At 42.2% G+C, this 13,447-nt stretch overlaps 1 protein-coding gene across 3 annotated transcripts; it reads right to left on the bottom strand.

Annotated features, from left to right (window-relative positions):
- Window positions 1-1,387: 1,387 nt before the first annotated feature.
- Window positions 1,388-9,751, bottom strand: LOC147633733 (ABC transporter C family member 5-like). 3 transcript variants are annotated; one of them, XM_086804758.1, is made up of 14 exons: window positions 9,383-9,738; window positions 7,872-8,506; window positions 6,375-7,748; window positions 5,695-6,015; window positions 5,439-5,525; window positions 4,636-5,334; window positions 4,366-4,530; window positions 3,707-4,001; window positions 3,330-3,544; window positions 2,935-3,240; window positions 2,768-2,831; window positions 2,414-2,653; window positions 2,058-2,308; window positions 1,388-1,903 (listed from the first exon to the last, which is right to left on the bottom strand). In XM_086804758.1, exons 1-13 carry the CDS (start codon window positions 9,402-9,404, stop codon window positions 2,181-2,183), a joined length of 4,551 nt encoding a protein of 1,516 aa, XP_086660884.1. In that variant the 5' UTR covers window positions 9,405-9,738; the 3' UTR covers window positions 1,388-1,903; window positions 2,058-2,180. The 3 variants fall into 3 exon arrangements, with proteins under 3 accessions (XP_086660884.1, XP_086660885.1, XP_086660883.1); XM_086804759.1 differs by having other exon boundaries at window positions 6,375-7,722; window positions 9,383-9,721; XM_086804757.1 differs by having other exon boundaries at window positions 6,375-8,506; window positions 9,383-9,751.
- Between the last annotated feature and the right edge of the window lie 3,696 nt (window positions 9,752-13,447).

Genomic DNA, 13,447 nt, shown 5'->3' with positions numbered 1-13,447 from the left:
GGAGCACCTCTTTTGTCTGTTTGGAAAAGTGCCCGTCCGCTCAGCTTAGCCTGAATCCATCTAAATGTGCATTTTCGATGGCAAGTGGCATTCTCTAAGGTCATGTAGTGTCCGTTGGTGGAGTCCAAAAAAGTAAGCAGAGGTGATCAAAGCATTCAGTGGCATAGCTGAGGACACTACAACGAAAGAAGGAGACTTTTGCAGAACGACGACTGTAGAGCGAACCTCCAAAGAACATGTGCCCATGTATCGACAAGCAGCCTGCACCAATTCTGCACTTCGACCTTCCGAAAAGGTAAAAGAGGAAGTTACCAATTTCATACTTGTCGCCTTGTCTGCATGCTCCACATTTGCAGCTGGTAGATTACAATGAGAGGGCTCTTCAATGATTTACCCCACCAGATCTTTTATTGCCGAGGTAGACCTTGTTGGCCTGAAGTGGTTGTGAGCGGGGGAACAGGGGTCGGTCTGGTGGGCATTCCCTGATACAAGAGGTAAAGGTAAGGGGGTCTGGTGGGCACTCCCTGATATCACAAGTAAAGGTAAGGGGCAGTCTTGGTTTTGCAGTTGCTGGGGTTAAGATTCTTCATCTCGATCTGTATCAGATAGTAGCCCATGAAATTGGGTTTATTCTGCATACAAGAATAAGCCCAGAGTCTTCTTGGACACATAAGTAGTCTTATGAGAGTGAACATGATCAGAAACCTGAGATGCGAGTGCTTGACATGGTTTGAATGATTGGCAATTTTATACTCCTTAGTTGCTCCCCTTGATCCAAAGAAGCCTGAGATGCAAGCAGTTGACATTGATCCAAAGAAGCCTGAGATGCAAGCAATTGACAGGGTTTGAATGATTGGCAATTTTATACTCCGCTGCTCTTCTGCTTGCTGCCGTGTTATGCATGAATTTGTTGAAAGAATTCAACAAGCAGTGCCAAGTGGAAGATGAATGTGTACTAATGCTTTAAATCATGGACCTTATCCCAACCATTAAGGAGCTTGTTTCCGTGTTAAGCTTAAATTTGTTAAGTGTTATGCTTACATTTGTTGAAAAAATATTCAACAAGCAGTGTTAAGGGGAAGATGAATGTGTGCTCTTATACAATCTGTAAGAAGCCAGTTTCTGTGTTGTGATTGAATTTTGTTAAAAGAATGTATCAAGCAGTGTTACGTTGAAGATAATGTGTAGTCCTAATGCTTTAGTCAAGGGGCATTTCTACGTGCTCTGTCATTTATCTCAATGTAAGTTATCCACATGAGCTTTCTAGCCTTGTAAAGGCCTCCAGGAGAAGTGCCGTGCTACATAAAAGTTTGCCATCGTTCGTGCGCGCGCTCGGTATATTGACTAAACCACTAAACATAAAACAGAGGCATATTAAAAATAAAAGTTGCCAGTTCATAATATAATTTTTTATGTTAACCAACATCCGTTCATAATATAATTTGTATATTATCTAACATCATTTCATAATGCACAGTCAATTCCTGTGGCTTTTAAGCAACCAATGAGGACTACTCAGCAACAGGTAAGGAGAAAACCAGCACACAGACCCGACTAGCTGACACTGGCACAACCAATATCCCAATGAAGGGACATTGAATGGATTTTGCATAAAAGCCCAAGTCGAGATCCTCTGCTGAACTTCACTTGCAAACCTAGACCACTCTGCTGAACTTCACTTGCAAGCCAAAGTCAAGATCCTCTGCCGGACTTCACTTGCAAGCCAAGATCACTCTGCTAAACTTCACTTGCAAATGCACACGAATCCTGCAAACTAATTGGTAGCCATTCAATAATTCAAAGTACGTTGATTGACATGGCACGCTGGAGTCCATTATGGACAGATAGGTGCAGTTTTCTGCACTCTTGCATACGAATATAGCTTGCATCCAGCTCAGGCAGCCTTCCCTCACCAGTTAAGAGACACAGAAAAATAGGCATTGTCAAAAAGCATTCATCTTCAAAAAATAATATGGATAGCCATGATGCATCATGGAAACATACAAGCAAAAGCAAGATTTATATGCAGCTGACAATCCCAACCGTATGAAATTTACCTGTTAGACTCGAGTGCTTGCAGTGAACTTTTGTAATACTTCTGTGGAGTTAGGTTCTTCCATGTAGGAATGTGTTAGTTGTGCTCATCGGCAAGTATCTTCTACTAGAAAGGCACATGCTTTCTAGCTTAGACTTGATGATAGGTCTGAGACATTACTCGACCTCAACATGTAATCGGACACAAGTTTCAAAAACGCAGAAGACTTATCCTCCAGCAAACTGATGGGTGCATCAAATTCCAATACTCTTCCTGCAAAGGGAAAGGATATGTTTGTGCGTGTGCATGTGCGTGTGTGTGAGCACATGTCTACAGATGTATAAAAGGATGTGTAAGGGACTAGGATAATTAACATACCGTCGCTTAAGACTAACACAAAGTCGCTGTCAATCACTGTCGGGATTCGGTGCGCAACCGTGATGACTGTGCAGTCATCCAGCTCGCTTCTTATGGTGCGCTGGATGAGGCCGTCCGTTGCCGTGTCCACAGAGGCAGTGGCTTCGTCGAGAACAAGAATGCGGGTATGTCTCAAAAGAGCCCTGCCCAAACACACAAGCTGTCTTTGCCCCACACTCCAATTCTCACCATTCTCGGTGACTGCAACCGTAACATACACAAAGATGAAGATGTTAAGCAATCTCTTTAACCTTCTGGGTCCTAATTCAAAACATTAGAACCAGATTAAGCCCTTGTTAAGTACAACAAACCAACCAATAGTGTCAAGCTTTGACTCCTTCGAACGCGTGACATCACCAAGCTGGCATTTGTCAAGTGCCTGTATGCCACATGAGAAGACACCTCAAAATCGTATAGTATGCATGCTATGCACACAATCTCCATGCACAAAAATCCATGCTAGAGAGGCGTGACTAGTTTACCTCCCAAATTTCAGCATCCGTATGTTCTTCAAGAGGATCAAGATTTGCTCTCATGGTGCCTTCAAAGAGTGTTGGATCCTGTGGGATGATACTCAGACGGGACCGCAAATCATGCAGCCCTATGGAGGTTATATCCAGGCCATCAATGATGATGTTTCCCCCAGTGGGTTCCACGATTCTAAAAAGTGCCTGAATCAGTGTCGACTTGCCGCTACCAGTACGACCCACTATGCCCACCTTCTTCCCCCCTGGAAAACTGCAGCTGATACCATGCAGAACCAATGGCAAGTGTGCACCATATCGTACCTGCAGTTCTCACAACAGCAGGACAATAAACATGTGGCCACATAAACAACTAAGTACTCGAATACGATGATTCAAATACAGCTGCATACCTGCAAATCCAGAAACTCTACGGTACCAGAAGTGGGCCAATCACACGGAGGTCGGGAATCCGTGATTACTGCAGCCGCCTCTTTAGGTAGGCATGTGTACTGCTGGATTCTCTCAACGGAGATGATCTTGTTTTCCAACTTACACAGACTTAGCACCCAGCGAGACTGTCGTGCATTCAGGTTCAGCCCATAAGTAACTGCCAGGCCTGCCATGCCTGCAAGAAGAAAAGGGTGGAACTTGAGAGTGGTGACTACCGACAAGACTGTACAAAGACATTTTTTATGGCAAGAGATTGTATTCACATTTTCTGTGCAGGCATGCAGGCATGCATGTGTGCGTGCCCGTGCATGTACTCGTGTGTGGGTAGTGAACTTACTTGCATCCATGTTTCCAAGAGGAAAGCTGACAAGGAGCACCATAGAGAAGGCAAAAACAAACATTGATAAGAGCTCCATCCGCAGGCAAAGCCATTCAATTGCGGAAAAACTATTAAAAAAAGGGCGTGAATAGTTATCAAAGAGAATGAAATTGGTCTTAATATATCGCTTTTGTTGTTCAAATCCTCGGATGGTAAGTGCTCCCGAGATAGATTCCCCAAAGTGATGAATGATTGGAGATTTCTGAATCCCGACAAGCCGTGTGAGCTCTCTAGCAGAAGCCATGTAATATCTCTGCAAAAAAAAAACTCTTGTTAAAAAGGTGCAGACTGGAGCCAGCATTCGAGTTCCCATAACCAGTGATTTGAATTTTTTGAAAGAAACTGTATGTATGTATGTATGGGTATGTGTATGTGTATATGTATTTGCATGTGCGCGTACATATCTGTATGTTACATATATATATATGCTTGTACATAACACACACACACACACACACACACACACGTGCGCGCGTGCACACACACATATATACATACATGTACGCATATGTATTACATATACATGTACATCTGTGAGCACGCACGCGCGCGCGCGTGTGTGTGTGTGTGTGTGTGAACCTAGTTACAAATTGATGAGAGTAGAAAAAAAAGGATACCTGCAACCATAGACACATTGCTGCCACTGGTATAAACAGCAGCAAAACCTGCCATGTTACTTGACACATGACTCCAATGATGCCCAGTAATTGTATGGTTGTTGAAGCATAGCTTGCTAGCCTAAATGGAATGTCCAAGTCGACCACACTTTGATCCGATGAAACCTGGCAACGCACACAAAAAAAAACACAACTCTCAAATAGTGCTACTTATCTTTGTGTTGTCATAAAAAACCAACATGAAAAAAGTAGGATACCCAAATCAAGTACCCGATTCAATATCCGGCCGGTCGGTGTGGAATCAAAAAAGGCCATCGGAGTGGCAAAGACAGATCTAATCATACTCAAAAACAGCTTCTGGGCTGCTTTCAGACCAAATATCGAAACAAACAAAGCCCGCAAAAACACACACAATGCGCTGCCGAATGCGAGGCCCATGTACACTAGAATCATTTTCATATTGCCACTTCTTGATTGATGCCTGTCCGCGGGTGAGCTGGCCCATGCCATCCACCAATTACTGCTGATTTGCAATAGCTGAAAGGCAAGCTGAGCAAATACAATGACAGGGATAAGGCCACCCTTGTAAGCTGCCGTCATATAGGACCAGTAGACACACCAACTAACTCTTCCTTTCTCCCTTTCTTCCTCCTGTACCAGTTGCTTCCTTTTCATGCGTTTGGTCATGTCCTTCTTCTTGGGTTGAACAATGAGCTGATTTTCTTCCATTTGCTTGTCGCCCTTCAGTGTTGGTACCTTCTCAATCTCACAGTTTTTCAAGGATTCTTCCTCAGCATTTACAACAGAAGTCAGTTTCTCTGATTCATCCACTTCATCCAGTACGTACTCAGTGACATCCATTGATTCGATAGCCTCATTGTGGGCGGAGATAAGGGTGTCAAAATCTGTCCCTGCTTGCAATAATTCCTCATACTTTCCTGCTTGAATTATCTCCCCATCCCGTAGAACCTTAAAGCCATGAAAAGCTAAATTGGTGAAACTAGTTCCTGGGTGTGCGTACATGCATGTGTGTGTGTGGTTCAGCAGTCTGTGTGCAAAATGTCCAATCTTACCAGTATAAGATCAGCTGCCGGCAAGAACTCCACTTGGTGCGTCACAAAAATAACTGTCTTCTCTGCTAATGCTCCCAGCATGCATTCCTGGAAAGCAAACAGATAAACAATGTAAGTCCATCGATAAATCTATAAATATCACAACGTGCACTTGTACACGAGCACGCGCATGCATGTGTACATATTTACTACTTACACATGTATATGTAACGCATGTGTGTGTGCGCGCGCACATGTGAGAGAGACAGCTCTTTACCTTAAAGAGTTCACTTCCAGTGTGAGCATCAACGGCACTAAATGGGTCATCAAGAAGATAGATATCTGCATCTTTATATAGAGCCCGCGCAAGTTGAATCCGCTGCTTCTGACCACCACTAAGGTTAATACCCCTTTCACCAATGAGTGTCTGATCCCCATGGGAAAACAGGGTCAAGTCCTTCTTTAGTGCACAAACCTGGAGTATGTTCTTATACTTGTTTTTGTCCATGGGACTCCCAAACAGAATGTTCTCTTCTATGTTGCCAGTCTCAATCCATGCCGACTGTGAGACATAGGCTGTTTTCCCACAAACCTTTACCTGAAGAGTTGATTCATAAAGGTCAATTTATATGCTAAACCAACACCACAAAATCAGAATATCACGCACATGTTTAGATTAAAAATTGAAATAAACAAACTCCCACTTCCTCTTAAACCCAACTACAAAGCAAGCAGATACAGAAAGCCTGCACAAAGAAAGGATTAGAGAACCCAATGGACATCAATGTAAGCTCCCTGCACTAGAACAAGTTTCAGACAAGATCCACGCAGTCAGGATGTTTCCAGACAGGCAGCAGCCCCACCATATAACCCATAGAAAGGGAAACCTTGATGAACAGCATTACAACTCTATAAGTTAAGTCCTTGTTAAGATCTGGTGTGTTTCGGTTATCTTACCATGCCATGGAGCTTTGGCATTTCCCCAAGAATGCATGCCAGAAGACTCGTCTTTCCAGACCCAACCTTCCCACACACAGCCACTCTCATCCCCTTGCTTACTCTAAGATTAATTCTCGAGAGAGTGTGCATTTCGAAAGACGGGTCCCAGCTGAACACACCATCTTTGATTTCCACTGCCATGTTTGATGCACCCTTGCTAATCTTAAGAACTGCATCCTTTGGCAGCTCCTCCTCTTCCAGGAAACTCGAGACCCGACCCAAGGAGATTTTTGTTTGGGCAATCATTGCTACGAGATCAGGAAAGCTCCGCAAAGGCTCCTGCAGAATTCTAAACGTGGCTAGTGCCGATAGTACTCGGCCGGCTGTGAGTGGGATTCCAAGCAGTACACATGTGCCAAAGGTGATCACAGATACAAAAATGGGCGCCCCCCAAAATATGAATGTGACTGCAGCCTGTGCAAAGAGAGCCTTTCGCAACCACCCGTATTCTTCTTCTCTCAAACTTTCTAGTTTAGTCCGGTATCTATCCTCCCATGCTTGCAGTTTCAATATTCTCATGCTCCTCAGACACTCTGAAGTAGCCCGCATGCGCTCGTCTTTCGCGGTCATCAAGTGATCCTGATAATTCTCCTGCAGCCTAGCCAAGGGAGTGTTGCCGACAATAGAAATGATTGTTGCAGCAAGAGTTGCAATAAAGGCCAACCCAACACTTCTGTACAGAATCCCAAGTGCCAAAACAATCTGCAAGGGCAAAATCCAGCTATCATGCAAATACCAGGAAAAGTCCCCAATTCTCTGCACATCCACAGACATGTAATTGATAATCTCCCCGCCACTATGGCTTTGCCGGGATTGACTTGAGAGGCGGAGTCCCTTGCGGTACACAAAGGCTGTCAAAGCAGCACGGACGTGCATCCCTAGTAGATCAATCCCCATGTACCACTGCCGCTGTGCCAAGCTCTCTGTAAATTTAGAGCCCAAAAAGAGAAAAGCTAGCACATAACCTTCATGCTTGAAGCGCCTCCTGCCACTCAAATACTCCACAAAATCAGTGATCAGAAAGGGACCAACATAGGAAGCGCAGGTGTTTATGGCTGCGAAAACAGCACTCCATCCTGCCTCTTGCCAGAAAGAGGTTGCAATGGCCTTGGCGAGGGAGGGTGCCTTCGTAGGATTATTGAGCTTCAAGTGTTTCAAGGCTGCCTTCAGGCGTAGGTACGATGTTTCGATCCGATCCTTAGGAGCAAGGAAGGGTATATCATTAAGCTCCAATGGCTTTCTGGCACCCACAGAAAGCAAGGGGTCCAACCATGACAAAGTGGCAATACTCAAAAACCCTGCATTGCTGTAAGGTGTAACTCGATCGACAATCTGCTCTGGAACATGAGGTAGCAGAGGCTCATAAATATCTGACTTCACACAACAAATGCCTGTATTGCCTAAAACAGCAGCTACAAACAAAAAAGCGGCGGCCGGACACGACGATACACTCACCCAGAGATTAACTGATGAATAGTGGGGATGTCTAGACAGAATCCGAACATCAAAAAAGGAAGAATACACGAGTAACAAAAACGCTATGATCCACCAAGTTCTCAAAATACATGGAAAGAAGAGTTTCCACTTTCTCTTTGTCTCAAGTATGGCCCTGGTCATTACAAGCCATGCAATAACTTGCACGAAAGAAGCTGCCATTGCATGGAAAGGCAAGCACAACCCTCCTTCCTTTTGAAGCTTGGTGTATATGCTCCATAGTAAGGCAAGGGTGTTGGCTAACAAGAGGTAGATACAACAGGAGAGAGTTGCTTTGTAGAGAAACCCAAATTGATCCTTGGCTGAAACATATCCAGTCAAATGCACCCCATTTGCATTTATGCGGGTGTTCCTGGACTTGGAAAAGGCCGTGTGTTGTCGTGCCCACCATATAAAATAGGCCAGCAAGAACATGACATGAGGGATAATGATGACTGCATCTTCCAGCAAGTAGGAGCTGCTGACAAAAGCTCCTACATTGGACCAAAAGTCTCCATCGTTGTGGGGGAGACCTTCGAAAAGCTCCCTGCAGTGGTGTTCGGTTGGCGGAGGTGCTGCAGCAGCAGCAGAGGGATGGACGCTCCAATAAGCCCTAGCTGCAAAATAACCAATGTCGAACATACTTTTTTAGAAGATTGTTCAACCACTAACTTTTAGGAAAAAAACGCAATTAAACCTTTAAATATATCACCCAAATTCTGAAGCACCCATCTAAATATCCACCTTACATATTTCAAGATGCTCAAATGCGCCTAAGCATACAATATCATTCTTTTTTTTTTAAATACATATACCCAATTAAACCTTCCAAAATATAACCCGATTTCTGAAGCACTCAACTGGGCCCTATGTAAGGCAACCTCTTCTAATTGCAGAAAATCTCTGGAGCACCCAATTCAGCCCTCATGACAAAGGTATTCTATGCAGATAGAGAAACCCAAAACCTCACAAAATTGAGCCCTCATACTTTTTGAAGACCATGGAAATTTGAAATTGTTCATAATGCACCCAATTGAACCGTGGCGATACAGAATCACTCACAATGGGATGCATCCAAAACCACAAGAAATGCTCCATTTCTGCAGTACCCATATTCCGAAGTGCTTAAGTGATTTGAAACAAAGGCCTAAATATTTACTTCCCAATTAAAAAGAGGTGATCTGAGTAAAAACAGAACCCTAGCTAGTGCATTACTCAATTTCTAACGAGCCCAATTGATCCCCAACTTCATTTTAATGGGCCTTCGATGCTGCAGGGTTTAGTTGATGAAGAGCCTCATTGATCAATGAGTGGCGAGTGAGGGAGAACGGAGAACCCAAACTGGTTTCATTTTACGGCGCCCAAATTGGTTTCAGATAAGGGCGCCCAAATCAAGAAGCACACAATTGATCCATAGAAAACAGAGATACAGGCGGGTTGTCTTGCGCCCACTTCTGAAAAACAGAAGCAAAATTGGGTAGATTTTTGATTACCCGAATCAAGAAGGAAGCTCATGAGTGCCGAGGCTGCGATTCGGTAGATTGGTGAAGGGCGGTGGGGCAAAAGAAAGAATGATTGGGTAAGAAGGGAGGTAAGCTCAGAGCAGGAAATCTATGGCAGAAAAACTTTGAAAATGAAGAGGAAAACGCTATGGCGAAAGCTCCTGCGAAGGAAGACGCAGGAAGCGCTCAACGAGCATGCGAAGCCTAAGCAGCATGCAAATCTTCAAAACGCTTTGAAAGCTTGAAAGAAGAAATGGGTATGGCGAGAGAAAGCTCCTGCGCAGACTGCACCACCACCACCACCACCACCAACAACAACAACAACAATGATGACAACGGAGGGCAAGCTGAGCAGCGAGTGGGTAAAAGCGTTCCGTTTAAGCAAAAAAGAGAGTATATTTTTTCTCTTTGTTTTTGGAAATCGAGCGCATGCAAGGGACCCACTTGTCCACTTGGGCGGTCTCCTTACACGTCATCCGTTGTACACGTCAACAAAACCTTACCTAAGGAAACCTTAGTCTATTGCCCTTCCAGTTCCTGCTGATATATATATTGGATTCCAACCCAACCCTTCACAAGAACAGTCACGCGTGGCAAGCATGTGCCACCCTCCTCACATGGAGTGTTGAAGGAGGCCAGAGCAGGGTCGATCGTCGTCTAACCCCCTCCCCCCTAAGCACACTCTCAATCTGTATCTGCCACCCATTTAGGGTTTTGCTTGGCTCATGAACCCCACCTTGCCTAACCTCGATGACAATCACATATCATGCAAGCTCTTAAGGCATGTACACAATTGTGTTGGAGCCACAGTGACCAAAACCCACAAGACATTGTAACCCAATATATATTGCTCATCCATCATCGATTTCCACTACTGAGATGATTCTCATGCATGACGTCCTTTTGGACTCTCATGCATACTCCAAAATATGAAAGACCTATGTGCTATGTACAAACAGCTGGCTCTCAAATTGAGCCATCTTAGCCACCCAAGAGATATGGACCTCCCTTGTCTTCTTTCTAATAAATGCCCGACATGTAGGCACATATGTAAATGGCTTTACTTACTTTGGGACAAGAATCTCTACGTTATGTACTCTTCCCAATGAGAAGGGATAACAAATGCTCATCATGTAAGCTTAGTAAATCATAACCACTGTATTTTTTTTACATAAAAAGTGATGTAGCCAAGTGCAAAAGTGACAATCCATGTGCCAATGATAATTTATCATGTGCCCCTCATGAGAAAATGATGCATGTATCAAAATCTCAACAAAGAATGCATGTAGTGTCATACATTGTGACAATATCAAGGCCAATACTTCATCAATTCTAAGAGGCTTTGGATCAATATAATACCACCATTTCATAAAAAGATGTTCACAAAAAGATGATCCTTGCATATGTGTGGCTCTCACATTGCTCAAAAAGATGTTTGCAAAAAGATGATCCTTGCATATGTGTGGCTCTCACATTTCTCACCACGAAATGCTTACCAAAACACACACACACACACACACACACACACCCATCCTTCAATGGCAAACAAAAAAATTCATGAATAAAATATTGCATGTCTTGAGGTACTTAACAGGAGATTAAGCATTATAAAGTGCCATCCATCTGTCTTTGTCATGATGTAGAAACTTTATTGAATTCCTCTCAAATTTCATCCCTGGATATTGGAAGTTTTATTGAATTCCTCTCAAATTTCATTCCTTGATATTGGAAGAAAGGATTAAAAATGGCTTTTCTTTTATGATGATATGGGTTTTCATTTTATTTTATTTGTTGGGATTAGATATGGTGATTCTTGTGGTGGCTATCTTGCCTGTGGATAAAAGGATAAAAAAAGGTTTTTCTTCAATGGTTGTATGATATGGGTTTTTCATTTTATTACATTTGTTGGGATTAAATATGCTGAGTTTTGTGGCTATCTTGCCTATGTATAAAAATGATGACATTACAAATGGCTTTTATACTCAACTTGAGTTTTGTACATTTCCACATGAGGAAGAGTTTAAACAAGAGTATTTCATGTATAAAATCACCCCCTTCTTTTTTTTAATGCAATGCATAAAATCAACAATATTTTTTTTAATAGCAAAAATAGGATTTTGATAAAAAGCCGGAATCTTAGAATGAAAAGCCCTCTCTAAAACAAAACCTTTTTTTTAAATGTAATCCAATGCACTAGCAAGTTTGTTTAGCTCCATGCAACTCTTTGAAGATTCAAGTTGCAAGCCTCAAGGCACCAAAAACAAAAGAAAAGCCTTTATATTTGTCCAATGGGAAGTCTTGAAGGTAATAAACAATTCTTATTGTTCTTCAAGCTTTCACATCAAGTGTGGTATTGTGCTATTTGTAAAAGTCTTATGAGTTGATGTTTGACCGAAATGATTGACATGCAATGTTTTAGTTTGATTATAGTGTTACCAAACATAGGTTGTATAATTTTAAATGATGATGTTATACTATTTGTACATGGTTTTGGGTTGTGATGGCTCATATGCAAAAAAGAGTAAGGCATGCAAAAACTTTGAGCATGGTATAGCAAGATGAGGAAAAGAAAACTCATAAAACTCAGTGTATTGAATGTTCTTGTCAACCTTTACATGTCATCACATAGTTTATATGGTGAGAGAAAATATCATGGGGTGAATCTACAACATGAGAAAATTCTTTGTTTTTTCAAATATTGTAACGCTTCACGGAATGAAAAATGTTGATATAAGCATGTCAAACAAATAGACATTGTGCTCATTGATTCTCCAAAAGACATTATGCATGCTTTGTTTTAATAAATATAACATATGATACGCGTCGAAAGAAAATTCCTATTGAAAAATGTATTGGCAAGCATTCAACCCCCCCCCCTCTCCCTCTCTCTCTCTCTCTCTCTCTCTCTCTCTCTCTCTCTCTCTCTCTCTCTCTCTCTCTTCATTGGTTCTTCCCCCCATCCCCATTTTCCTTAATCATGACCTACTATATTTCAACCAAAACAAAAAAACAATTCACCATTATCAAGTGCTTGTATAATAATGCATGGTAGATTCAAGCATGTGTTTATAGTAAGCATTTCTTGGTGAGAAATATTTGCTTCTTGGCATGCACTCTCTTAGTGTTCTTTGTTTCTTTTCGCCATTGAAATTTCTCTCTCTCTCTCTCTCTCTCTCTCTCTCTCTCTCTCTCTCTCTCTCTCTCTCTCTCTCTCTCTCTCTCTCTCTCCCCTTTCTCTTTGAAAGGTTATATCTTTCAAACAATTGATTAGTTGCAACAAAAAGTGCATGGTTTATCAAGTTGTAAACAACCAACACTCCCCTATATTTGATGAGCACGAGAGATGCAATCTCAGATTCAATTGGAAATTTATCCACCTCGTAGGCTTTTCCCAAATGAATAAGGTAGGTCAGGAACCTTAAAAAAGAAAACCATCAAAGCAATAAAGGTTTAAACATTTTTTTAAAGAGGTTGAGACTAGGAAGACACAAAATACAAGCAAAAATAGACAAAGATAAGCAAACACACAACCAAGAGAAGACATCACATGTAATCCTTGTGAAGAGATATAATCCATACTCACAACAAGTTGATGTACTTTAAGGTCTATGATAACCCTTAGTACACACTAAGGGTCCACCATGCTTAGAACAAATTAAGAGTTCAAAAAAGGAAGAAAAATGAGTACCTTCATAAAGAGGAAGAGGAAGTCAATATACCGAGTGAGACTAGAAACTGAGCGACTAAACAATTGTTGCTTCTTCTAGGAACCAATAATGAGATGTATCTCAAATACTCTTATGCGGTTAATATAGTTTTTCCTTTTTCTAAAAAAAATGTAAAGGTGTCTCCCCTGTCTGCTTTTTTCCTAGGTGTAATGCTATTGTAGACACCGTCAACACCTTTTCGACTATCTTCTTGTAGAGCGTGGCCTTTTTTAGGACCTGCACTACTTATACATTTGTCTCAATGTTGTCGTGGAGGTGTCATTTTGCCACCAACCTTACCTATGTTGCATGGAGCTGACATTTTTGCCACCAACCTTATATTCTACCC

The sequence above is a fragment of the Cibotium barometz genome, chromosome 11 (genome assembly GCF_041138505.1).
Source record: "Cibotium barometz isolate CiBa-2024 chromosome 11, ASM4113850v1, whole genome shotgun sequence".
NCBI lineage: Eukaryota > Viridiplantae > Streptophyta > Polypodiopsida > Cyatheales > Cibotiaceae > Cibotium > Cibotium barometz.
This window is presented reverse-complemented; position numbering and strand designations above follow the sequence as displayed.

Coding starts and splice junctions, on each gene's coding strand:
- LOC147633733 (XM_086804757.1), bottom strand. CDS start 9,404: ATGAGCTTCCTTCTTGATTCGG. Junction 6,016..6,374: donor TGCCAAAGCTCCATGGCATG/GTAAGATAACCG, acceptor TCAACTCTTCAG/GTAAAGGTTTGTGGGAAAAC. Junction 5,526..5,694: donor CTGGAAGTGAACTCTTTAAG/GTAAAGAGCTGT, acceptor TTTGCTTTCCAG/GAATGCATGCTGGGAGCATT.